Raw genomic sequence first — 26,321 nt, 5'->3', positions numbered from 1 at the left:
AAATGCCAGCGGCCTCGTGGCCTGCCGCCGCCTTATCGTCGCTTATCGAGCGTGATCGCAAGCAGTGCAGCTCTGTCACATCATGACACGCGATATTATATCGTGCGATTAAAATTAATCATATCTGTACCGCTCTGTCGACCGGCCACAGTCGGTTCTTTTTCTTATGCCTGTAGTTGTTTTGCTACGCGAGTGTAAAATAAAACGCAGCATTACATGAACAGATTTATTTATTCGTTGACTCCTCGGCAAACTTAATTGGTCCACCTTTATTGCTTCTAACTAGATGCGCGCACATTGCCGTGTGCGTCCATGTGGCGCGGCAGCAGCGCGGGTTGCACTCGGAGGGCGCCTGCGGGCCCCGGGGCGCCCGGCGCGCAGGGCCGCTCGGGGCGCGGGGCGCGCAGGCCGCTCGGGGCGCGGGGCGCGCGGGTCGGTGGACCAGCGAAGTGGCCGCGGCGGCGCGCGCCGCTCCTACTCTCAAACTTAACCTAGCTATGTACAAAATTAGTACCCGTTTAAATGAATGTATATCGAGTCTATTTACACGTGGGGAGGTGCGGATGACGTGGAGATGCGCCCCCGGTCACTGCGAGGGCGCGGGCGCGGGCACGGGCGCGGGCGCGGGCGCGGGCGAGGGCGCGGGCGCAGGCGCAGGTGCGGGCGCAGTCACGGGCGGGGGCGCAGGCGCAGCGGCCGGCTCCGCGGTCGACAGCCGCGCCAGCGTCTTGTAGAGCGGGGAGTTGACGAAGCGCGGGTACGAGTCGCGGTGCATCAGCGTGTAGATCTGCAGCTGCGCCTCGTCGAATGTGTGCGGCGTCGGTTCCACCATGTTGCGGTTGACCACCTCGCGCACCCGCGAGTCCAGCGACACCTGCAACACGGCGGCGGGCGGTGAGCGGCGGAGCAGGGAGGGGGCGCGGGGCGGGGGCGGGGGGTGCTCACCTCCTTGGGCGACAGGATGGAGATGTAGTCCTCGTAGATGAACCGCGCCTTCTCCTCGACGGCGTCGGGGTCGGTCTCGCGCTTCAGCTCCTCGCACGCGAGCCAGAACATTATATTCTCCTCGGAGTACTCGCCACGCAGAAAATCACGAAACACCTTTCGTCCAGCTGAAAGAAACGCATAAATATTAGTATGTAGTCAAGCTCGTTGCAGACTTGGATGGCGGCGCTGGACACGTACCGGCGCTGCGCATGAGGCGGTCGAACGACTGCCCCCAGCTCTGGATCTCGTCCAGCGTGGGCCTGCAACAACACACAAGGGTCACTACGCACGCTCTGTGCGAAACATAATTTCGAAAAAAGAAAAATATGCCTTACTTCAGCAAGCCTCTGAGTTTCCTTAATATTTGCTTATAAAAATGGTATAACCGAAATTAATAGACCGATACTTAGACAACGCAATGATTTAAAGAGTCAAGTTGTTAAAGCACTTATGTTATGGAATTCAGATACAACGAAGGTACCACAAACACCCAGACCCGAGACAATGAAGAAAATGTAAATTTTTACATTGACCCGATCGAGGATCGAACCCGGTTCCTCAGAGCTAGCGACACCTTGAAACCGCTACGTACGCCACTCGACCACGGAGGTCGTCAAACTCACTCACTCATTTTTTAGTGAGCTTTATTCATCAGCATAGATTTTACCGTCTCAAGCTTCCTGAATGGTAATCTGATGATCGTATAATATCAGGCATGTGATGATACACCCACCACCCACCCAGAGGACGGTCAGTTTCGTCGAGGTCCTCTCCGAAGAAGGTGGTGGAAAACATGGAGCCTTTGTACAATTTGTAATTTAAAAGGCTATATTATTGGCGAAGGCATCGCAGCACAAGCTCCTTTTAGCAGCGGCGTGATATTATATGATTTGTATATAGCTATAAAATTATTCCATGTTCCTTACAAATAGGGACAAGAAAAACCTCCATCATCGCAATAAATACGGTAATCTTAACATTATTTTTATTTACAATAAAATTATCCCAAATGGTGATAAAAATGTTTTTCCAAAAATTGGCTTTTGCAATAGTTTAGTGGGTCTGTTTTGTGAGCAACACATATTCAAGCATCTTCACAAACATTCGCGTTATTTATATTGAACACCCCACTCTTAAAATCAAATAACGCTAATTTCATCATTATAAATAAGTATGGCCCACCAACTACTTTGGTGACAGAACACTAAATAAGAGAATACCGTATCTATTGAACAATCTGCCAGCAGACATAAGGAATGAAACAAACACAAATAGATTTAAACGTAAATTCAAATTATATTATTTAGAAATATTATGAGTCGTACATATGTGTACTGTATGTGTATGTGTGTATATATGCGCGTACATGTGCGTATGCGTGTATGTATGTGTATGTGTATGTACACGCATATATTTGTACGTATGTATGTATGTGTCTATATTTTGTGTGTGTCTATGTGTATGTGGTGCACATGTGTGTGACTCATTTATGTTTTTATTATATATATTTAGTAATAAGTACATTTAAGTAAGATAGTAACTATGTCTAGAGACTCATCGACCCCACAGTCAAACCATTGCAACGGTTTTGTGGGGCTTAGTTAATAAGTTACCTACCTATTTGTTTAAAGATAAATAAATAAATAAATAATAAAAGTAATATTTTAACCAGATTTCAAAGTCATAGTCCATTAAATAAAGTTTCAAATAAACTTTGACCCCCCTCATTACCACCGCCCATTACAACCCTTTTACACGCTTCGCTTTTTTTAGCTTCACTTGTAAGTATGTAAGAAAATCTTGGAATCTTAATTTGACCCACTTCCCGGTCTTCGATTAGGATGAAATTTTGCACACGCTCTGAGTTCTGATGAAAATGCACCTCTTTGATATGGGTATCAAATGAAAGGGTTTGCTGTCAGGAATACGAAAAAAATAGTCACGTGACTCAAATCCAATATGGCGGGCGTAAAAATTAAATTAAGTTTGAATAATAAGGGAGAAGTATAAATTCAAAATAATAGTTTTTATATCCAGTTAAAACGTAGCCTTTGTACTTTCACATGCTCTAGAACTCTAGACTACCAGTGACCCTAATTTTATTTCAATCGGTTTTTGTTGCAATAGTTTTGGTGTGAAAGCGAGACAAAGAGAGATATTTAACATTTGTATAAAAATCCGACCAGGCTTTTATCTTGCCTTTTGAAATTTAATAAGAATTAAAATATGAGCAGCTATGTGCAGAGTTGTTTAAAAAGTATTGAAGCAATTCGGTCCAGTCGGATTTCAATAACACACACACACGCAGAGTAAAATTATATAAAAAGAAGATAATAATTAGGAGAAAAGCTCCTATGCTCTACAAAAGCGCACTCATAACTCTCGCCTGCTACACTAAGATCATGTTTCTACATTCCGTCTCGATACACTTGTACTATTTTACTTGCTTTTTCTGTCTTCCATCCCAACCGCTATACTTATAAATGGATCACGGCCTTTCATCACTGATCGAATATTCAATGCTGTTCACCAGCGGTCTACTCCATTGGTATCGTAACTAGCGCTTGCAACTCAATAAATAAGACGTTGCAGGAGCCATCGGTTCCACTACAATTATTTTAACCCATTAGCATAGCCATGCTCTTTCCTAGTAATAAGCAGCTAGCACCTATAAGAAGCATAACATCCACATCAGATTTACGTCAGGGTTTGTGCAAAGAAGTACACTCTTCAGGTGCTTTTTCTGGAACGTCTGAATGTTGAGCGATGACAGATGCAAGAAGCATGAGAGTGAGGGTGTGGCAAAAGTGCTACCTGAAGCGGTAGAGATGTAGAGAGAGTTACTCTTCTTCCTCGCATGGCCTGGCCTGGCTTGACTTTCTCGCCGCCCTACAGTCTACACTGCATCACACGCGCATTGTCACCGCGGGCTGCGGTCTGCTTAGGCCTCTAACCGCTTTCAGTTTGACTAAACTTGAATGCTACTAACTAAAATACAAACTTGTCAAAACTGTAATCGTCAACGGCATCTAATAATGTCCAAAAAGGAAGATACTAATTCCTAATACGAGGCCTCCGTAGCCTTAAACCTGGTGAATACCTCAGCTCCGGTTCTACGAGTATGTCAGGAGTATCGTTCGTACTAAGATCGACACTTATAGTGGCTTTATTAATTTGGCGACTGAAGGTAAGGCATATATGTCGACATCAGTCAGCATATAGTAATTAATGTCGAATAGTAAAACCCTCAAGCACAACAAACAGGCAACTCTTTACGACTGACTTCAAAACATTAGAGCTTCACCTCCATTGTAGTTTGTTTGTTCAGCCCTCGAGTGTGTTGTACATGAAAAAGCACTGCTGCATGATGAGGCTTAGAAACAGCATCAGCGAGAATATTTAGCTGGAGGTGTTTTTTTGCTATTTACTTGAACAAGGCGCTTTTTATTCGTTTCTTTGTATTTATTTTGTTTGTTATGATACAAAATCAAGAGTCCTCGCTTCGCACTCAACTCTTTGTAAGTTGTTGTTGGGCATAAGTTGCATACTAGGTGGTTAAGATGGGGGGGTCCAGTTTGTGATGCAGCTATTTTACACTCGATATTCATTGAAAATTAAACCCTTTCGGAATTATAAAAATGAACTAGGTATTCGAGATCTTGAAATTCATAATCCACCCACACAGGATGGCAGAAAAGGTGTATTGGAGGAGGATTGTACTCTTGTACATATATGTAAAAACACCAAGCAGGATCCGACATTTGTGTGTGTGTGTGTGTGTATGCGGTGACTCACGGGGCGTCGGTGTCGCTGAGCAGCGGCTCCTGCGGGCCGGGCTCGCGCGGCTTCTTGCCGGGCCCGCCCTCCGAGCCGCGCACCGCCAGGCTGCACACAACACATACAGGCTCTAAGTATCACGTATCTACTACAACACTATCGCACTCAGAAACAGTATCATCTAGTAAGAGAATGGGAAGGATGATTAAAAAACATGTTGGCCCCGATGATTTATTAAATCTTTACTAAATTCAACATAACATTACGGCTAAAGGCCAAACCTAATAGGTCAGTAGTTACTTCAGTAATTCTGAGAACTAACTACTAATAACTGAGACATATTACTTACCATATGTGATTCCAGTATGCAAGGGATATTTTTCAACGACCATACAATTATTTTTCTGATTATTCTGAATCGGTACGATTATTATACAAATATAATGAAAACAGTCAAAGCGAAAAGCAAAGTACCTACTTTTTTGTGGTTCTTTTGCCTAAATTTAAAATATTGAACGAAATAATGTAATACACAGATACTAGGTACTCTTTTACTTATAGATACATTCATAGTTAAAGAATACTTACGACTTGTATTTTTGTTATTTATCTATTTAGGTATTTCAACAGTAGATATTACTGTTGAAAGCGAGGCCCCTCGCACGAGTCCCCAGAGACTAGGCTGAATACGGAACTGGATAGGTAAATTGTTATAGGCGGCTAAGAGTCATCGTCCTGATAGTTTGTTTATTAGGTCTGGGTAATATGGGTTATGAATATTTTTGTTCCGGTCCGTTTATCCCGCGTACTTACGTACTTCTTACATATTACATACATAGGTATTCAGGTTACAAGTTCGGGATGAATAAAAGTGATGACGTTAAAGATATTTATTTTTTATTTTGGTTGTTCTTTGTTAATGTCATTTTTACTAATTCAATTTTTTCTAACACTATTCAGATCATCATGAACAATTATTTCGCCATGCGCCGGTCGCGGGCCGGGGGGCGCGGGCCGGCAGGCGCGCACCCTACTATTTATTATGCAAATATCTTTGAAGATATTTGTTTAAACTGTTTAGAGCAAAGTTCACAAATAATCCTCATCAAATTTCCGTTCTAACAAACATAATTATGCAGATATAGATTATACCGCAAGGGTTGAATAAACTTCAGAAAAAAATACATATATTTTTGATGTAGATTTTTTTTTTGTTTTGGTTGGGGACGATGGACAAGTGGATGGAGAGATCAATGTAGCAACGTAAACGGACAGTGTTGGCTTGAGAATCAGCAGAACCAAGACAGAATACATGTTCTGCGATTTCGGCGGTCTCTCCAGTCCCGAAGCTATAACGATTGATGGCGTGCGCCTTCCAGTCTGCTCCGACTTTCGGTATCTTGGTTCATACATTCAAAGGGATGGCGAAATAGATCGGGCTCTGTCTCGACTATGCGGTAACCGGCTGTTATGGTATGGGTATGATATGTGGAGGAATGAGAATCATGTAGTGAGGAAGGTGTTGAGTATGGATGTGGATGAATTGTGTAAGACGATATGGCTGCAAAGAGTGTTAGTGTGTATAGTGAGTAGTAGTGAGAAGTATGGAAGAAAAAGACGTGTTGCGCCGACACCAAATAAAGTAATTTTTAATGGGTAATGGCAGGGGAATGATGATGATGATTAATCCAGATTTCTTAGTTCTCTGTAGGGGGTTTACGAATCGCGGAGTTTCTTACAGATTTTGAAACATTGTTTAATGTCGTTTTCTTGTACATTATTTTTTTATTATTCTCAGAGTTTTCACAAGTCAAAAATTTATTCATTCTCGTGATGAAATCATTTTTTGTAACACTGCACAATAATTTAGCTTTCTATTGGTGAAATAATTTTTAAAAACGGTTCAGTAGATCCAGAGATCCCCTAATACAACGTCACAAACTCATTTTAATATGTATTAGTACTTACTTTTAATATTTATTTGCTCTTAGTCGTTTGGTCGAAATTTGGCTGGTCGTTGAAAAATAACCTTGTTTATCAAATACCTTCTTTTTTAAATTGAAGTTGTATTAAACCTGCTGAACCAAATCATTATTGGTATAAACCCTAGTATCTGTCCGACCCACCCGGCGCGGGTAGAGCGCGGACTTACACTCACCATTTAGCCCTGAAACGAAATAAATAGACATTAAATGATTAGCTACATGTGTATGTATCATAGCGCGGACTAGCACTCACCAGGAGCAGGAACAACAGCAGCACCAGCACAGGCAGCAGGGCTTGGCGGCGGCGGCGGCGGGCCGGCAGCCGCGCGCCAGCGCTGCCAGGCTGCACATCTGCAACACGCGCGCTCGCTACACCACTCGCAGCGGCAGGGAGCCCCACAACATATCACGTGCCCGACATAACATAACCTGACCAACTCATTCAACTACTGCTTATTTTCACTAACTTTTATCTAGGACAGGGAAAACAGAATTTACTTTTTTACAAAGCGCACCTAGCGTCACTCTGATCCAAGAACAAGCCATCCCGGGACACGCGTACAGCGCGACGGGCGCAGCCGCCACACCCGGCTACTGAGCGCTGCCGGGACCCCGCTATAATGGACAGTATCAACTGTTCGGCTGTCCCAGCCATTTCCGGAAAACTACTTCGCAAGCGATCATATGATAGTATGCATGTAAATAACATATTAGATTGGCTATTCTAATATATATTTTTTATGATAATTATGTTTTATGACGTCGTCGTTTCAAACCTCCGTGGGTATGCAGGCTGGCTGCCTCACCGTCTTGCTAGATCTACGAGAGCGCTCAGTTCGCGAGCTCTCACCAGGGTGACCGAAGACCTCCTGGGGAACTCATATCGAACCAAGCCTTCCCCACTAACATTAGAGGTTCCGAAGTTCAAGCAACATCATTAACTACACGCCGAGGAGAATAGTGACAGCGGGAGCGTTCAGAGATGCTGCAGCGCTGCAGCTGGTGAGAGGTGCGATCAGCGGTGATGCAAAAATAAACAGTGTTTGGAGGGTAGTAGGTGAGGGTCGGTGTCGGCAGCGCGTGGGGGGGGGGCTGAGTATTTATAGCGCGCCCTCATTGAGGCGCGCGGCGCGGCGTGTTTACTGCGCGCGCTATATCGGTGCGCCGCCGCAGCGCGTGCCGATTGTAAACAAGAGGCGCGCCGCCCGCGCAGCCGCGAGCCGCGCCCGGCAGCGCCAGCAACACACGAGCCACGAGTATTGCTTACATTGAATACTGCAAATGATCGTCGTCCATCTAGAACACTTTGCACTCAATAAACAATAGGTTGCACTGGACGCGGCACGAGGATGTCGCCGAGGGCGCGACGGCAGACGCTAGCTACGCCCCGGCGACACGCGGGCGGCTGCGGGCGGCGGCGGGCGGCGGCTCGCGCGGCGCCGAGCTCCCCGGCCACCGGCACCGGGCCGGCGACAAGCTGCTCGCTCTACACTAATGCCGTACACTAGCACTCAATACTCCCGGTGAGCGACCGAGGAGACTCCGCACCGCGCGAGGCCACAGCCGGTCAATATCGGCTGCATAATTCGTAGATAGGGCGCCGAGCGGGCAGTCGGCACGCTGCGCACGTGAGGGCCACACATGCGCAGCGCGCGCGAGGCGGCGGGTGGCGGGCGGCGATCGATGCGCGCTCACCTGGCCGGGCGGGCGGAGCGGGCGGCTCGCCGGCCACGCCGGCGCTAGCGGGCGCGCGGGCGCGGGCGCGGCATGCGGCGAGCGCGCCGGCGGGCTGCGAGGCGGCGGCGAGGGCTGCACGGGGACGGGCCGCGGTCGGGGCGCGACTGACGCGGCCGGCCGCGCCCGCCGCCGCGCGCCGCCCGCGCCTGCGCCCCGCCCGCCCCGCCGCCCGCCGCCCGCCGCCCGCCGCGGTACGGGACAGGCGACGTTGCCGTATGAATGAACGGCGATTACATGGAACGTGAATCAAATTGATTCCACAAAAATATATGAACCATCTGAGATCGGCTACGTAAACAAAATGAGCCGAATGTTTTGTTTAGCTAATCGGCGCTGCGGGGACTGACAACCGCTAGCAAACTGCAACCATATGTATGACATAGTTCGGGTAAAGTCAAGAGATCGACACACACATTTATACGAGATATTCACCTCCACAAACATAAATAGTAAATAAAACTAGCTCATGTGTTCGCTCTGCTGTGTACAGCGGGGCCTACACACCTACATCTTGATCCGCGACATGTTCCGTATAAATTGTATTGAGGATGACTGCTGTATACACTGTTTGGGTCCGTTGTCAGTGCTTTTAACTACGGACGCTGCGGTGCCACTATGAGTCCAACAGGGCGACGCTCTCGCACACGGACTTGCGAGCGGTGCATTAACATTAGCAGTAACGGACTAGCCCCGAGTGGGTGTCTGGGTGTCCCGTGGGAGGATTCCCCGCCTCTTGAACAAAACAGAGACTCCGGTAGCACTAGCAGAAGACATAAAGTTTACTCCCGCGTGCCGCGCGCCGCTGTCGTCTTTGTCACTCTGTCTCCTTTTAGTTTTATTAAACTGTTTGTTGTTTGGCCGCGCTCGGAGGGACACACAGCAAAGCCTTTGTAACGCATTTATCTTACGTATGTACATTGGTCACATACTGATTGTAACCTGTTCAATTTTCATTCTCACATAAAATTCCCATTAAGTACACATACATAATATACTACAACATATAACCCTTAATAAATTTTATTTCAGGCTATATAGCCCATAGATATATAAGTTACAGACCATCATACATATAAATAATACAGACTTCGTTAGTAAATAAAAACAAAACTATATTAGTAACACTTTCTAGCACTAGGTGTTTGTGCGTTCGGTCGGGATTTGTCCGCGGAAGCGACGGAAAACAACTCCTTGGGGATGAACGTTATCGTCCATGACGAGGTGCAGGAAGCAGTTAGGGACGCGCACCACGAACGCCTTGAAGTTGACGTTCCGGCGCGACTCCAGCAGCTGCACTCTCGGCGCGTACTGCAACTAGTAGGCGATGTCCTCCGCCCGGATGCTGTAGTGTAGGCGAGATACATTCACCGGAGTATTCGGCTGCGTAGCTCGCACCTTTGCTTGGGCTCCACAGGCGCCTTGCCGCAGCAGTACTTGTTGGTTCGTCATCGTTTTCGGTGCTTCTTCTTTAGCACCGTAACAAAACCCTCGTCGTCCGCCTGGTTCCTGGGTTGTTGGTAGGTCGCGCTTAAGGTCGTAGTCATATCATACAGTTTGACTTCTTGAAAATATTTTTATAATGAGCTTGCAAAAAAAGGCATAAACATAAGTGAACAATGCACAGAAAGGATAGTCAAAAAATCAAAAAGCCCACGTTATTAAATGTTACTTGCATTTAAATCTATATCTATACTCTATACTAATATATAAAGCCGAAGAGTTTGTTTGTTTGTTTGAACGCGCTAATCTCAGGAACTACTGGTCCAAATTGAAAAATTATTTTTGTGTTGAGTAGACCATCCATCGAGCAGGCTTTAGGCTGTAAACCATCACGCTGCAAATAATAAGAGCGAAGATACAATGGAAAATGTGAAAAAAACAGGGCAGGTATAAATCATAACTTATATCTTCTACCCACGGGGACGAAGTCGCGGGCAACAGCTAGTGTTATCATATTATTATTAATTGTACCTATCTCTTTTCATTCACGGGCTAACTTCATGAGAAGAGACCCGGTCCTTAATATTATTAATATTATTCGGTGCAGCCGTTTTATAGTTGTAAATTGCATTGTCATTGGGTTTGAAGCTACCCTAAAAGTTTTAGCCTGCTAGCTTGTCGGAAAGTGCCTCAAAATTTAGTTACAAAAATCCAACCGGTACGAAAACCAAACAAGAAAAGTGTGTGTATAAAAACATGGTAATATATCGGTGCTTCGTGAAGGTTGTTGTGCTTCGCGTAGTGTCCGTCACACATGCGTCTCCAGCAGCGCGCGGCCGCTCGGGATGCTCGCGTCGCTCTCATCGATCAAACACTTTTATTATTGTAATGCGAGTACTATTCGTGAACGCGCTCCACACTCCTGCAGCGCGCGCAGTCCGCCATCAGAGCCTACTCGAGGCTGCGCCGCTTGGTTTCCTCACTCCTGATGGTATTATAACGTAGTTTGTGTAGGGGCGCTACATAATCATTGATGCCTTGGCATCTCTCAGTTCATCTGAGTTAACCGAATGTCATTAAGTTTGTTTTAATCCATACCCCGCATAGGTAATCGTAACCGACCAACTTCTCTTTTTATCATTAATTTGCAATATTATGTACTGTATTTAAATTTTTATTCGATATAAATAATATATTTTAAAGTTTTGTCCTTCAATCGTTAAGTTAAACTGTTAAAGTATCAATATTTATGAAAATTAATTAATATTATCGGAATAAGATAAAACTCGCGAACTACTGATAAAATATTCTTGAAAGTCCAGGGAAGGCTTAAACGATGACAAATTATAGAAATATTCAAAATAAAATGTACTTTTGTCTGCATTGTTATCATCGACTGTTAAATTAGGTGACACGTAGTTCAGGGCAGAGCTAGTAAACTTATAAATTAAATATTATATTTTATTCAAATACCAATTAGGAAATTAAGTGTGTAATAACCTAGATTTTTTTTATGGCAATCTGCTAATTTTTTTAGCAATTTCCGCCAGTGTCGTGTAATGACCACACATGGGCACTGTGAGATCTGACTGGAATACTAGTGTCTTTTCGGTAGAATTCCGGTATCTAAAACAACACAAAATAGGTGTTAGTATACTTTTTAATATTTAATAAATAATAAATAAATAAATAAATGCGGACAACATCACATACATTGTTCTGAACCCAAAGTAAGTTGCTAAAGCACGTGTGTTATGGAATTCAGATACAACGAAGGTACCACAAACACCCAGACCCGAGACAATGTAGAAATGTGAATTTTTACATTGACCCGACCGGGGATCGAACCCGGGACCTCAGAGCTAGCGACACCTTGAAACCGGTGCGTACGCCACTCGACCACGGAGGTCGTCATACTTACAATAGATACTGTTGACACGTATATAACATAATTATAATTTAATATTGTTAGTTCTTATAAATCTACAAAACGCACATATAATTCGGGGATAAGGGAAAAAGTAATAACCTAGATCGGCGTCGGTCCTGTACCCGTCAGCTGTCAGGCGGGTAGCAGTGTGCGCGTGGTGACGTGTCACACCGGTCACACGTCATAACATGAGCGCTACGGTGTAGCCGTAGCAAGTGTCGCTACGCTGGCGACGACACGGGCGCTACAGTACGCTACGCCGCACTCACCAGCCTGATTTGCTACGACCGCCAAAGCACGTTACAAACAGGGGTTTTAAAACTTCAATAGTACCTACGCAGAAAATTAAAAACATTGGAATAATAAAAATGGGAAGAGCTTGTGCAGTGTTTGCTCTAAACTAGCGGCGACAGCAGTACATATACATATGCTACGTATGTATATCCATAATAATCCATATACACATACACAAATATTTCAGTGATAATAGTGGTGTATAATTATAGTCTCTAAGTAGCCGCCAGCGCCTGCTCATACGGACGTCGCTGCGTGTGGTGCTCGTTACTGCTGCAGACACAACATGCGTAGTTCTTTTAATACGGAAATAATTAATATGCTCAGAACCGGGTTCGATCAAAACTCCACCCGTAGGCATAAGCCAGTAGCGAGCCTCCCCGCGAGGTGGCGGGCGCGCGGGGCGCAGGCTCGGGGGCGCAGGCTCGGGGGCGCAGGGCGCGAGGGCGGGCCGGCTCCTGCGGGACTCGCGGCCCGCACCGGCAGCGCCCGCGCCACCTGTAGCGCCGAGCTGCGACGCGCTCCAACTTAACGCTGGCTCGACTACTCTACCCAATGACCGCACGGCCCCCGCAGGTGACACACAACTTACTTTATATCTTTAAAAGAGTATCACATGGAGAGGCTTGCCCTTTCTACTGGACGGGCAGCAAGTGTGGGACACCGTGGGCTCCCATACAAAAGTATTTTATTTACAGTTTTAAGGGTACCAAAACTAGAGTAGCTTGTAGTAATAACTGTTTACCTAGTAACACGATTTGTTTCTAATTGCAAAAGATAGATTATGAGATTAGTGTCGGTCGGATGCGGCAGTGAGTAGTGTCCGTCGCGGCGCCGCGCCCCGCCGCCGCCCGCGCGCCGCGTATCGATTAGTGTCGTGTGGGCGCGAGGAGCGAGCGAGGGGACCTGCCGGCTCCTGCCGCCGCGGCCGCCCTACAGGAACACTCTGCATGACGCTCGCGTGCAAAGTCATCGCGAAACGTTTACTTATGGGATCAAAAATCTTTTCGTGACATTTTACAGTAAGTACTCGTCATTTAGTGTGGTTGGGCATAGTGCTGTAACAAAGCCGTACCACGTCGACAAAGGACGAGCAGACGTCGCCGAGCGTCGTGCGCGGGTCAATATGACCGAAGTGAATGGATGAGGCGGGCGGCAGGAGGGCGAGGGAGCGCGGGCGGCGGGCGGCGAGGGGGAGGGCGATCGATGGGCGGCGGGTGGCGTCAGTCGCGGCCGGCGCCTCGCGCGGTGCTGAGGTGTGGCCCCCGCGACCGGCGCCGCACTGCCGCAGGTGAGGCCGGCCCCGCGCCACCCGCCACCCGCCGCGATCGATACACACCAACACGCATGCATAGCGCACTACTGATTACCATGTAATGCGCGGATCTACCACCCGTCTACACATCTACTAGGTATTTGAATGCTCAAACTCGCTGAGGTGTCCGTCAGTTCGCCTGTAGGTCGCCGGACGCCCGGCCCAGGTCCGTGTAGCGCGACGTACCTGTGGCGCCGCTGCGGGCCCGACGGTACTCGCTCTCGCAGTCATGTCGACTCGGGTCCTGCCGCTGCCGCTAGCTAGTCCCGTGCCTCCTGTTGTTGGTCGTCGTACAGTTGTCTAGTGGCATCCTCGTTGTGTAGTTACTGTAAGAGTCCTGCCGGAGCAGGTGGCCAGTGTGGTGTGTGTCGGAGCGCGGGGGCGTGCGGCGGGCGGGGGGCGCTGCAGCTGCAGGGAGGGGGCGCGCGCTCCCGGCAGCCAGCGCGCACTACACGCTGCCGTGTGACGCACTCGGCCCTTACTCAACCCTCAATCATTTAGTATTGCAAATACAAAAATGTTATTTCGAATTCCGGCGGTGCATAGTCTACTGGTGGACTTCAAGTACTTGGTCAATGATTGATACTTTAAGTTTAACTGCGTATGCTTATAAAACTAAAAGTATGTTCTCTTTTACAATAAACCGCAAAAGAATATACAAAATGCGTGCGAAATTTGCATGACGCCTTATGGCATCATCCATATAACGACAATTATGGTAATTATTACAGTCATAAGGGAAATGTTCAGAAAGAACTGTTTTTTACAAAGTTGCAAGAAAGTTCGCTAATAATACTAAAACAATCTGTTGCCCACCATGTAGTAAGAGCAAACCAGGCAAGCTTTATGATACTTTCTAGACCGGTGACCTATTAAAAACCAAAACTTGTGTAAGGTGAGAAAAATATCTACAACAAAATTTGAAATTTGAAATTGTTCCAGCTGCTCGCACCAGCTGGCACCCACCAAAGCCGTAGTGCAGCCTCTGCGCGGCCGGCATGGAGGGCGGCGCGGGCGTGGCCAGCGTGGCCTCGCTCACCATGGACTGCGAGGACATGTTCAAGGAGATCACCAAGAAGCTGTACGGCGAGGAGACCAGCGTGGGTGTGGGCGTGGGCGTAGTGGGCGTGGAGTTCCCCGCCGCCGAGCGCGACCTAGACGACGAGCTGCGCCCCGAGGAGCACATCACGGCGTGGGGGCTGGCCGCGCTCATGCAGAACGGCTTCCCGCCGCCCGGCATCCTGCAGGCACGACACCACACACTTTACTCGCGACTAACATCCCGAAACAAGCCACATTAACGTTTTATATCCTCGAGATTTTAAATTCAGTCAAATAGATCAGATTGAAAATACACACCACGTACCTACTTAAATTCTGATAGCTCTGCCAATTTGAATTGAAAAGCAGTAGCTCCAACATAGTTCCACATAATAATAAGTAGTTATGGTGTCCGTGCTCTGTGCAGGCTAACTTCACGCCGCGCATCGACCCGAGCGCGGAGGACCGCTGGACGGCGGCGGAGGAGCCGCTGGCTTGGGCGCACTCCCGCATCGCCTCCTACAACCCCGCGCAGCGCCTATTCAAGTGCGCCGACTGCGAGTGCGTCGGCTTCCTAGCGCGCGTGGCAGAGCACTGGCTGGGCACTCACTCGCAGGTACGTACTGCCACGGCCAGGACTCGCCCACCCCCTACTCGGAACTGACCCGTGTGTGCGCGGCGGTTACAGGCGCGCGCGTTCCAGTGCCCACTGGCGGGCTGCGGGTTCGCGTCGGGCTGGGCGCGCGGCGTACGCTCGCATCTGGCGCGCGACCACCACTCCGACCCCGCTGCCGCCGACCACCTGCTGCGTGACAACCCGGCGCTCGACGACCTCACGCGCTACTTACAGCGGCTCAAGAACAAGGTAAAGATCCGCGACTGACACCAAGCTGCCACCAACACATCACACGGGGACTAATGCATCCACATATCCACTAGGTGGAGGCGATGCGCAACGAGCGGCGCGTGAGCACGGGGGAGTCGGGCGTGAGCGAGGCGGTGAGCGGCGCGGGCGTGATCGCGGGCGGCCCCAGCGGGGAGGCCGGCAAGCGCTACGCCTGTGCCGCCTGCCCCTACGCAACTGACCGCCGGGACCTGTTCACGCGCCACGAAAACATCCACAGGGACGAGAAGCCCTTCCATTGTTACTTATGTCAGAAGCAATTCAACCGCGCCGATCACGTAAAGAAGCACTTCCTTCGGATGCATCGCGATCAACCTTACGATCTCAATCGCATCCGTCGTTCGGCGGTGGTGAAGACGGTAGTGGCGGCTCCGGCGCTGCACTACTACAGCAAGCCAGCGGGAGAGCCGCCGCCTGCGGCCGCGGTGGCGCCGCCGCCCGCGCCCCCGCCGCCCGCGCCCGCGCCCCCTCCCGAGTACCGGCCGCCGCCCGCCGTGAAGCTGGAGCGCGCTCCGCTCGGCAAGAGCGAGCCCGCGCCGGCGCCGGCGCTGCACAAGCCGGCCGCGCCGTCTCCGGCCGCCGCCGCCGCCGCCGCCATCCGCCGCAAGGTACGACGACCTCCACGCCCTTCATGGCGCCGCTCTCGACTACTTCTTTGTAGTATGTAATAATTGGAAGCTATAAATGGTCGTGCCCGTGCAGGGCGAGCGGCGCTACGCGTGCTGCTACTGCGCGTGGTCGGGTGTGGACAACTGGTGCCTCAAGCGCCACCTGAACACACACTTGAAGCCGTTCGCGTGCGCGCTGTGCGAGTACAAGGCGGCGCGCGCAGAGCGCTTGGCCACGCACGTGCACAAGGTGCACAACAAGAAGGCGTGCGCTAAATGCCCCTTCCTCGCCGACGACCAGCACCAACTCGCGCATCACCTGCGCGACGCTCAGTCAGTACACTATATTATGTAGGCTTAAGGTTTACAACTAACATGCCGTCGAAATCATAGTGACGGGGCTCGTCTTACTGTTACAGTCACATCGAAAGCCGTAACTTAAAAGTACCGTCAGGAGTGGGACGAGGCGGCGGGGGCACGTTCGCGGGCGGCGTGGTGGCGACGGCAGAGGCGGGAGGCGGCGCAGGCAGCGGGGGCGCGGGCGGGGGCGCGGGCGCGGGGCGGCGGCGCGAGGCGCGCGCGGCGGGCGCGGCGCGCCTGTTCGGCTACCTGGAGGCGTCGGACGGCTCGGGCGACGAGTACGAGCCGCCCGCGCTGGCGGCCGAGTTCGCGCCGCCCGCGCCCGCGCCCGCGCCGCACTACGCGCGCGACAAGGAGAACGCGGCGCCGCTGCACCACGCCATGCACCACGACCACTGCCTGCGCTACTAGAGACCTCCCGGTACCTACATCATACAACAACTGTGCTGTGCGCGACATGCTTGCTGTCGTGCACTGACAATTACTTTAAGACGTGGCGGTGGCACCCTCTGGTTCCCTGAGCTCTCTGAGAATACTAGACCTAAAGACCTAAAGGCACTGGTTTTCATGCCCTTTTCAAAGAAAAACACCTCAGTTGCGCCTGAAAATGAAACTCCTTTCCAAACCATGACTGATGATGGTTAATGGAATGCGCGTACTCGCTTCTTCACTGTTTGGGCATACACCTTATCATTTTCATTGCTGTGATAACCTATCTCCTATTACAATCTTCGAAGCTTTAATCTTCAATGTATCGTTTGATAGTGCGATAAATAAATCGTATGTAGTGTTACTTTCAACTTTTACAGAAGGATGAAAATCTCTTTTGGCGCGTATAAAACACCCATAAGTTTATCAAATAATGTCTACGGATATTAAATATACCACAAAAAACCTACTTGCTACGAATATTGTGATTTTATTGCAAACGTTCTATTTTCAAAATTAGTAGCGTTATCCATACTCACATATCCCTTGCTATTTTATCTGGTACTAGCTGTTGCCCGCGACTTCATCCCCATGGGTAGAAGATATAAGTTATCATTTATACCTACCCTGTTTTTATTCACATTTTCCATTGTATCTTCGCTTCTATTAGTCGCAGCGTGATGGTTTATAGCCTAAAGCCTTCCTCGATGAATGGTCTATTCAACACAAAAATATTTTTTCAATTTGGACCAGTAGTTCCTGAGATTAGCGCGTTCAAACAAACAAACAAACTCTTCAGCTTTATATATTAGTATAGATTGAGGAGTTGAAGTAAAACATTTGCGTGGTGTCTGAATGAAACGGCATTAAAGTTTATTACTTCACTTTATTTTATTTCTAACTACTTAAATCTAGTTAAGGAAATTTATTTTCTTTACAACCATGTTTACCAAATATCTACTTAGGCAATACCTAATATTTTTATCATCTTGAATAAAACCACTGTCGAATATATTCCTTGTGTAGGATTGCAGTTTTCACAAACATATACAAGTTACATGCACACGACGCCCAGAGCCAAAGCAAGCGTTCATGGATGTCACATATGCTTTTCCTAAGTGGGAATCGAACCCGCGACGCATCGCCCGCTGTAGGATTGCACCTGTGCGGCTGTCGGACGTAGGCAGTTCAAGTAGTATATAAGTCCAGTGAGCACAGTCCTCGTCGGTGTTGGGTTTAGTAACGTCCCTTAACCCAGTCGTTCTGAAGGCTCTCCGTCCCCCATATATAATACTATTATTTGTTTCAGTACCAGCGGGCAATGCACGACCACTGCACTCCTAGTGCCACAGTACTCGGAGACATTAGAAGCTACCTGTCTGTTGATTGTAAATTTATGCTTGTTCGATGATAATGTACAAAATATGAATAAAGTTAAATCCCACCGAGATATGTTTAACTGTGATTCCCTATTTGTACCCTGTTGAGAGCTGTCGTATCTACTGACTGATTTGACTTGGTGACGATTTATCGCCCGTGTCAGACCACTGTTCACCGTGTAAGGTCTTGGCTTCGCACGGGTTCAGAGCTACCGCTATCTACCGCGCACCTAAAATAATTATGTTCTGCCGAGTGTAGTTAAAGTTGATATCTCCTAAATATTAAATGGAATTAAATTAAGTTAATGGCAACTTAGTTTAAAATACTTGTAAAGGTTAACGTATTTATTTAGGCTGTCAGGAGGTAGTGTATCATATATCGTGACAATAGACAGTTGAAATTTAGCGCAAATTATGTATATATATTGCTGCAACAGGCAAAGGTCAGCAAAAAGACAGCAAGGTCAGCAAAAAGACAACAAGGTTAAGCAATACAAGCAACCGTGTTGCTAGGTGACAGGCGCATATTAATTGTGTTGTGAATCCAGCCCGCACTTGACCGGTATTTAAGTCGATGGACATTGTTCGCGACAAATAAGGCTTTCCATCATACCCATATCACAGAATATATTCTATATTCTGCACTCCGAAGCAGTACAAGAAATTAAAAAAATAACAACAAGGGGTAATGTGTAATACTGGTTTATTGAGTACGAGGATATTATAAGGTAGATACAGCACATTCGACGGTTACAATGTATAAGGCGCCGCGGATGAACCCGCAGCGGCGTCGACGGCTTCGTACACCTACAAGTATTAGCCTCATTCAATGGCCTAAAATTACGTCAAAAAATACGTACCTACTACACCTAACCTACATAGCACGTCAATATCCTGCGAATTTAACGAGGGTCGAGCTGACAACCTCCGGCGTGTTCCTCTGCGGCGCGTATAAAAAATAAGACATAGATATAAAATAATTGTACTTAAAGACAATAAACGGTTGCGCTCGGTGGACTAGCAGGCGGGGTCGGGCGCGGGCGGGCGCTCGCGGGGCGCGTGGGGCGCGTGGGGCGCGTGGGGCGCGTGGGGCGCGTGGGGCGCGGGGTGCGGCGTGGGGCGGCGCAGCAGCGCGGGCTTGGCGGCCAGCGCCGGCTTCAGCGAGCCGCCCGTCAGCGTCAGCTCCGCGAACTTGGCGGCCACGCGCGCCGTGTTGCGCGCCGGCACCGGGCTGCCCGCCGGGGGCGCGGGGGGCGCGGGGGGCGCGGGCGCGGGCGCGGGCGACACGCGCCGCTTGCGCAGCGTGTCGCGGTTGTGCGCGAACGTGTCGGCGGCGTCGGGCGCGGCGCGCGCCGGCAGGTCCAGCACCAGGTCGGGCGTGTCGGCCAGCCTGCGGGGCGCACGGGTTAGAAGGGCGCGGGGGCGCGGGGGCGCGGGGAGGGGCGCGGGCGGGGGCGGGCTCACCTGCTGGGCGCGGCGGCGGCGGCCGGCGGCTCGCTCGCCTGCACCTGCACACACGAGGCGCCCATCTGCTTTATACTTACTTATTAACATTAATGCACAATTTCAACGTGACGTATTCGAGAATCATTTAATAAATTGTACTCATCCGAAACATTCATTAATATCATATCATAATGAAACATCTGCATACTTAAGTTATAAAGTCCATAATTTTTTTTTACTCGAAAAATACATGCGCCATTGTATGTAATCGTAACACTTTTACTACCATATTTTTTGTGCATTGCGCCAAACTTATTTTCATACTATGACTTGTCAAACCAAAAACAAAATACATTTTCAATTACTAACCTAGGCCGGGGACACAGTAAATAAAAAACAAAATCAAACAAACACATGCAGGAAAATAACTTTATTAACACATAATCAACTACCGCCCACCATATTAGCAATAAATCAAATAATAAAACCTTATATACTTATAATAAATAAAATTATGAATATGTCGAGGGGCGACGCGCACGCACGTCTTCCTCTAGATATAGTTCAGTCTTCATTCGATATGGCGGTTACAACACACGCGACCGACGCGACAGCCGCGACCGATGCGACTCACGCGCGTATTTGTTTACGCGTACCTTTGACATAATAGTTACGTCACATATTGCATAAGCGAAATAATATATCAAAATAATGCCTCACTAAAGATATACATAAGCAAAAAAAATCAATAATAACAATAGGGTACATGGCTGGATTGGTTATTAATGCAAATAATTTAAAACTATTCGTACGGCATTACCAATAATTGCTACATGAGTGCCATCTGCCGGAACACAAAAATTAAGTCATGAACCCCATTGATTGAAAAGTGTATTATAGCCCTTTCATGATTTGGTTCTCTTTGGGTGAACGGGCAAGAGCGCCAGCTAGGTGTTATAACACACACTAGCTCTTGTCCCTAAGGGCACGCACACACCACCAGCGCCATGCAACCACACGCCACCGCACAAGCGACGCACACCGTAGCTATTAATATTAAATTAAAAAACACAACATATTTGCGTCAAGCAAACATCCTTAATTTTTTAATTCATTGTTCTTATTTCTCCTTATGATAACAGACATACAATAGCTGGGCGATAACCAATTTTCACGTTGTCCGTTAATTAAAGAAGTTAACGGCACCCTAACTAAAATTCGTGCCAGTTGATCATTTCATTATTTAAAAAAAATGACAAAAAAATTGATTAACAGTGCCCAGCTATGGTTAAATATATAGATAAAAAATTAAGATTATTTATTACTTAACATAAGGATCCATAAAGGGAGGCAACGAAATAGTATGAACATGTATAGACTACAATCATCGTAATAGTCCAACAGGAGCATATGGGAGCGGCGTCACACGCGCGTCTCGAGCGGTACCTGCGCGGGCGTAGGGGGCGCGGGCGCGCAGGTGGGCGGGGGCGCGCAGGCGGGCGCAGGCGCGCAGGCGGGCGCGGGCGCGCAGGCGGCTGGCGCGGCGGGCGAGGCGCGCTCGCTGCTGCGCGACCTGCAACAGGCGGTGACGTCACGCGCGCGCGGCCGGGGGTCGCGTCACAGAGGCAGATGCTCACCTCCTATACTCTCCTGAGTCGCGTTCGCCCCAATCCCCGCTCTCACAGTCTTCATCGCTAATGTCATCTGTAATGATAGGCAATCAGAAACAGAAACCCATAAAAAGCATTGCCTTTCAATGGAAGGTAACAATGTAATGCAATTATTATGGTTTGTTTAGATACTTCCAATCCGTAACTGCTCGTAGAGTTAGCAGCGGGCAGTGTTGTCGACAATTTACAAAAAAAAACACGCCGTTTACATAAAAAAAATTGTCAAAGCAACAAAATATTTTTTTAAACCACTATTGCCTAACAATAAAACCATTTGTATTTCTCTGTCAAGTCAATATAGGTCGAGCGTGGCTGTTTCTCAAGTAAAATAAAACAACATTTTTAAAAATGTTTTGGTACATTTTTAAAATGAAAAACCTTAAAATCCAGCATGTTTTTGTTGGCAAGTTAAATTAAAGTACTTCAGTTCAAATGTGTCATGCCATAAAGCTGATATTTCACTAATTATTATTTATAGCTGTTGCCCGCGACTTCGTCCCCGTGGGTAGAAGAGATAAACTGACTGTTTTTTTTTTTTCACATTTTCCATTGTATCTTCGCTCCTATTAGCCGCAGCGTGATGGTTTATAGCCTAAAGCCTTCCTCGTTGAATGGTCTTTTCAACACAAAAAGATTTTTTCAATTTGAACCAGTAGTTCCTGAGATTAGCGCGTTCAAACAAATAAACAAACAAACAAACAAACTCTTCAGCTTCATATATTAGTATAGTATAGAAGTATAGATAATTCACTAATTACTATTTTCAACTAATATATCAATGCTGGCTCCGAAACTTCTATTGAAAGAGATGATAATACATATTCAAAACGTTGAATTAACGTTGCCTACAATGTGCAGAATTACATAGGCCTCCAATCACGATAAATCAAATAAGCAGTGCTTCAAATTTACAAAAAAAAACTGTTCACGTAATTTGGGAGATGTAAACAATAAGATATTGATAAAATGTTGTTATAATTTAAGTTCGTAATGTTTTAAAGCATTATTAGAAACATTTTATATTTGTTCTAACTCAATCTTTGTTACCCGAGTGCGTCCGAAAAAGGGTACCTAATGGTTTTTGAATGTATGTATGTACAAAATGTAGTCTATTACGTCACATGTTTTTTTTCAATAGTGCAGTAAAGACTGATTTCAGGGTGTCTTTAATATCTTGCGGAGTTTATCATGCCGCTTCACTATTTATAGTTACGCCTACGTAATTTAGGCTGCCCTGTGACATGTTCGGCTAAATAGGAAACAGACTGAACGAGTAACTGAGGTTTCAAAGCATAGCCTCTTTTACTAGATAAGTAACTCGAAAACGTATAAAGTAAGAAAGGAAAAATAGTCGCCAAGTCGTTGCTAGAGACCCCACTTACATTCATATTACTGTCCAGGATGCGATATTACTCGGATTTCAAAAGATATTTTAACGTCAGATAGCGCATTTGTTGAGAAAGGATATGGGTTATATACCTTCAAGCTATCATCAATGCAGAGCAGAGCAGTGATAAGAAATGCATCAAAGGCGTCAGGCAGGCAGACGGAGATGGCGGAATGACCTAGATTCGTTCTTACCGAACTGGTCTGTCGCGGCGGATGAGAGAGACAAATGGAAGAAGAGTGGGACATTCCAGGCTAATAATAATAAAATAAGAAAAATGCATAACCATGCAGACGAAGTAGCGCGCAACAGCTAGTACACTATACAGGCTGAGCGCAGGCCGAGTCTGCTTCGCCGGGTGTATGAGTGTAATGACTAGACGGCGAGAAGGGTTGGCTAACCTATGCAAAAAATGCATACATTTCGCCGGGCTGTATTAATCTTAAAACTCACAGAACCCACCCACTGTTTAACCATTTAATATAGTAGTTTTAATGCTCCAATTAAGGTCAGTTTTGTGCCCGACGAGGTATTTTTTCTTGTACAACATTCTACATATGACAAAGTGTCATCGTATGCTGCGCGCTGTTGAGAGGTAGTCGCTGCCCAGTTCTAATACGTAAAACAGTAAATTATGATTGGTTCATGTTTAGCACCTGTGTCTTCGTCATCGACATCGCACAGTGACAGGTCATCGGTAGGGTCGTGTGCGTCGTGCGACTGCTGCTGGTCGTGCGAGTCGGGCGCGTCGTCCGCGTCGCGTGCGTCGTAGCGGTCGCGGGCGTCGCGCGAGTCGCGCTCGCCGGGCGCCGCGTCCGGCTCGTCCGCCTCGTCGTCCGCGCCGCCCTCCTCCTCACTTACAATATAAACATAATTATGACATAATGTTAATAAAAAAATATAATTAGTGAAAATTCTCAAAAAACTTCGTTCCATCCAGTGCCCCTTGATGAGAGGTCAAGGGGCACCGGATGGAACGAAGTTTTATTATTCAATAAATACTGCAAGTGAGAGTGGAAACGGTTTCCGAAGCAGTTAAATAAGCGAGCACCTGTGCCTGGTGTAGAGCGCGTAGGGCGCGATGTCCTGCGGGAAGACGGCGGCGTGGTGCAGGATGATGCGCTTGACGAGCTCGTTGACGAGGTTCTGCGCGGCCACCTGCGCGCCGCCCTCGCCCCACGCGGCCAGCAGCGTGGGCCCCAGGCAGATGGCCAGGTTCCAGGCGTCCATCATGTTGTGGTCGCTGTGCTCCGTGAGGTGCGCCAGGAAGGCGAACAGGTAGCGCAGCACCAACACGGCGGGGGCCGGTAAGGCCGCCAGCGTGTCGCGCATGCCGCGCACGAAGGCCGCGTCGTCCGCCAGCGCCGCCACGCGCAGCAGCCGCTCCTGCAGCTGCGGCGGCAGCAGCGGCGGCCGCACCTCGCGCAGGTACAGCTTCAGCAGCCCGCACACGGAGTTGATGTCGGACGCGTCGCGCACGCCCGCCAGCGGGTCCTCGCCGCGCTCGAAGGCGGCGCGCAGGGCCTGCATCTCCACCTGCGAGCCCGACACGCGGAAGATGCCCTGGTGGCGCAGCCCGTACGTGGCGATGACGCGCACGCATGACGTCAGCACCACGGGCAGGCGCAGGTCCAGCGGCGCCGCGAACTGTCCGCGGCGCAGGCGCGCGGCCGCCCTGCGCGGCGGCGTGGGCGGGCTGCGCGCGCCCCCGCCCGCCCCCGCGCCCCGCCCGCGCCCAGCAGCCGCCCGCGCACCGCCGCCGCCTTGCTCTCCAGCCGCGCCAGCCGCCCCGCACACGACACGTATGAACGGAATTTCTGTAACATTAAGATTCATTTGTTATCACACCTGGACATTGTCAGGAGCATGATGATAATATTTGTAGGTATCAACATTCTACTACTTCATTAATTTTTATTTAATTCGTTCGTTTGAGTAGTCACAACCTCGAATCAAACAAACAGTTTCAGAATGTTTATGTTAAGTATGTTTATCAGTCTTCTATTACTACTTCTTATCGTATTGGCTATAAGCAAAGCGAGTAGTGGCGGACAGATAACGACCGCAGCGCACAACACGGCAGAAATTGGAAACAAATGCGGATGGTCAGCTGTCAAATGTGTTGATTGCAGTACAAAATCAAAGCAAAGAAATGGACTATGACCGTTGTTGCATTGTTAACTGCAAAAAAAATAAAAAATAATAAGAAATGACTTTCATGTAATAGCATTCTGGCATCACGTAAACATTACTCACGTTTAAAGTGGTTTTGTATGGTGTTAGTGTCACAGATGTCTGACGAATTATGTGAGCTCGTATTAAGTAGCTCTGGACGTTATGTCGCAGTTCTTCCAAATTTCTGGAAATTCTGCTCGGCTAATACTAATTTATTGCCTTTTGTCTCAGTTTGTGGTTGGAACCCGGTTCTTATTATTATATTCATTTTACAGTAAAACTATTCAATAAATTGCACTAAAATAATGTCAACAATACTATTTTAATCATTGGTTTTTTTTATATTTCCAAAGAAAACTATAATGTTTACATTGTTATTATTTGACAGATGTCAAATAATCCGCAAATGTTGTAAACGCTACGCGTCGCCACCGTCGCGCACATAGCCAATAGAAGCAGGAAAAATACGTTTCCCATGTATGGTTGTTGAAGATGAAAATAAAACAAATGAATATCGTAAAAAAAACGTTCAGTCGGCGACCATGAGACTCACCGCGAGGTAGTAGTCCTCCTGGTCCTCGGGCAGCGGGGGCGCGGCCGCCGGCAGCGCGCTGGCGCCCCCGCCCGCCGCGCCGAACAGCCCGCTCACGTCCCACTGCGAGTCGCTGCCCTCCATCTGGCAACAACAGAGCAGTAGTAACCGCGGTCGCGCCCACACCAGCCGGGGAAGCATCCAGCGGGACACGCACCTGCTTGATGAGCTCGGCCTCGGCGGCGTCCAGCGTCTTGGCGTTCTCGCGGCACTCGGCCCGCAGCTGGCGCGCGCCCGCGTCCAGCATGGCCAGGCGCTGCGCCAGCTCGGCCGCCACGTCGGGCGCGGCCGCGTCGGGCGCCGCCTCGCCCAGCAGCGCCAGCATCTCCTGGTCCTGCGCGTCGGGCGCGGCGCCCTGGTAGGGCAGCGGCCGCGGCAGCGCGAAGGCGGGCGCGTGCGCGTCCAGCAGGCGCTGGCGGCCGGCCAGCGCGTCCAGCGCGGCGGCGGCGCCCCGCCACGCGCCCGCCGCGCCCGCCGTGGCCGCGGCGCGCGCCTCGTCCGCCGCGCCCGCCGTGCGCACCGCGCGACCCACCACCGCCTCGAACCCCACCTCCATGCACTGCGGACCACACGCCACGATTATTATTATTTCGTATCGTATTTACACGAATCAAAGGAGAACAAAAAAATAGTATCTCCGATTTCCGATAGATCTGAGACTGTAGTCTGAACAGGTAGAAGTCCCGTGAGCAGTAACGCAGATATTTAGTGTCGGTATTGCATGGCTCACCAGGATAATGTCTGCTATGTCGTCAAGGTAGTACCGCTGCAGCGTGGCGTTGGCGGCCTCCAAGCTCAGCACGTAGTCGGCGCGGGCTCGCAGGGCGCGCACTCGCGCCTCGTTGTGCCGCGTTCTCCGCTGTAC

At 48.7% G+C, this 26,321-nt stretch overlaps 4 protein-coding genes and 1 long non-coding RNA gene across 6 annotated transcripts; 1 reads left to right on the top strand and 4 right to left on the bottom strand.

Moving 5' to 3' along the window:
• Positions 1-212: 212 nt before the first annotated feature.
• Positions 213-8,437, bottom strand: LOC113507476 (regulator of G-protein signaling 17). Of its 2 annotated transcripts, none has more exons than XM_026890328.1 (7): positions 7,526-8,437; positions 7,003-7,222; positions 6,923-6,931; positions 4,783-4,872; positions 1,186-1,247; positions 946-1,112; positions 213-874 (listed from the first exon to the last, which is right to left on the bottom strand). In XM_026890328.1, exons 2-7 carry the CDS (start codon positions 7,098-7,100, stop codon positions 587-589), a joined length of 714 nt encoding a protein of 237 aa, XP_026746129.1. In that variant the 5' UTR covers positions 7,101-7,222; positions 7,526-8,437; the 3' UTR covers positions 213-586. The 2 variants fall into 2 exon arrangements, with proteins under 2 accessions (XP_026746129.1, XP_026746130.1); XM_026890329.1 differs by having other exon boundaries at positions 7,003-7,100; positions 8,017-8,437.
• A 2,994-nt stretch (positions 8,438-11,431) lies between these two features.
• On the bottom strand, positions 11,432-12,715 carry LOC113507479. Its single transcript, XR_003401863.1, has 2 exons — positions 11,956-12,715; positions 11,432-11,552 (listed from the first exon to the last, which is right to left on the bottom strand). It is a non-coding gene; the product is annotated as an uncharacterized LOC113507479 (long non-coding RNA).
• A 732-nt stretch (positions 12,716-13,447) lies between these two features.
• On the top strand, positions 13,448-16,576 carry LOC113507477 (protein charlatan; the record flags this gene model as incomplete). Its single annotated transcript, XM_026890330.1, has 6 exons — positions 13,448-14,712; positions 14,934-15,122; positions 15,195-15,371; positions 15,446-16,018; positions 16,113-16,351; positions 16,438-16,576. Coding segments are annotated over exons 1-6 (1,566 nt in total), but the record flags the coding sequence as incomplete, so codon positions are not given.
• A 2,690-nt stretch (positions 16,577-19,266) lies between these two features.
• LOC113507472 (SLIT-ROBO Rho GTPase-activating protein 2-like) lies at positions 19,267-26,315 on the bottom strand (the record flags this gene model as incomplete). The annotated part of the gene is given in 9 exon segments (XM_026890323.1): positions 19,267-19,415; positions 19,457-19,576; positions 19,651-19,694; positions 21,270-21,336; positions 23,346-23,545; positions 23,741-24,506; positions 25,414-25,540; positions 25,614-26,015; positions 26,187-26,315. Coding segments are annotated over 9 exon segments (2,004 nt in total), but the record flags the coding sequence as incomplete, so codon positions are not given.
• Positions 24,930-25,845, bottom strand: LOC113507475. The gene is made up of 2 exons (XM_026890326.1): positions 25,614-25,845; positions 24,930-25,540 (listed from the first exon to the last, which is right to left on the bottom strand). The coding sequence occupies exons 1-2, from the start codon at positions 25,779-25,781 to the stop codon at positions 25,394-25,396; spliced, it is 315 nt and encodes a 104-aa protein (XP_026746127.1). The 5' UTR covers positions 25,782-25,845; the 3' UTR covers positions 24,930-25,393.
• Positions 26,316-26,321: the final 6 nt, after the last annotated feature.

The sequence above is a fragment of the Trichoplusia ni genome, unplaced genomic scaffold (genome assembly GCF_003590095.1).
Source record: "Trichoplusia ni isolate ovarian cell line Hi5 unplaced genomic scaffold, tn1 tig00002180, whole genome shotgun sequence".
Lineage (NCBI taxonomy): Eukaryota > Metazoa > Arthropoda > Insecta > Lepidoptera > Noctuidae > Trichoplusia > Trichoplusia ni.
The sequence above is the reverse complement of the archived record's forward strand: the minus strand, read 5'-3'. Positions and strand labels throughout refer to the sequence as shown.

Coding starts and splice junctions, on each gene's coding strand:
- LOC113507476 (XM_026890328.1), bottom strand. CDS start 7,100: ATGTGCAGCCTGGCAGCGCTGGCGCGCGGCTGCCGGCCCGCCGCCGCC. Junction 1,113..1,185: donor CCGCCTCATGCGCAGCGCCG/GTACGTGTCCAG, acceptor CGTTTCTTTCAG/CTGGACGAAAGGTGTTTCGT. Junction 875..945: donor CCATCCTGTCGCCCAAGGAG/GTGAGCACCCCC, acceptor GCCGTGTTGCAG/GTGTCGCTGGACTCGCGGGT.
- LOC113507475 (XM_026890326.1), bottom strand. CDS start 25,781: ATGCTGGCGCTGCTGGGCGAGGCGGCGCCCGACGCGGCCGCGCCCGAC. Junction 25,541..25,613: donor AGGCCGAGCTCATCAAGCAG/GTGCGTGTCCCG, acceptor TGTTGTTGCCAG/ATGGAGGGCAGCGACTCGCA.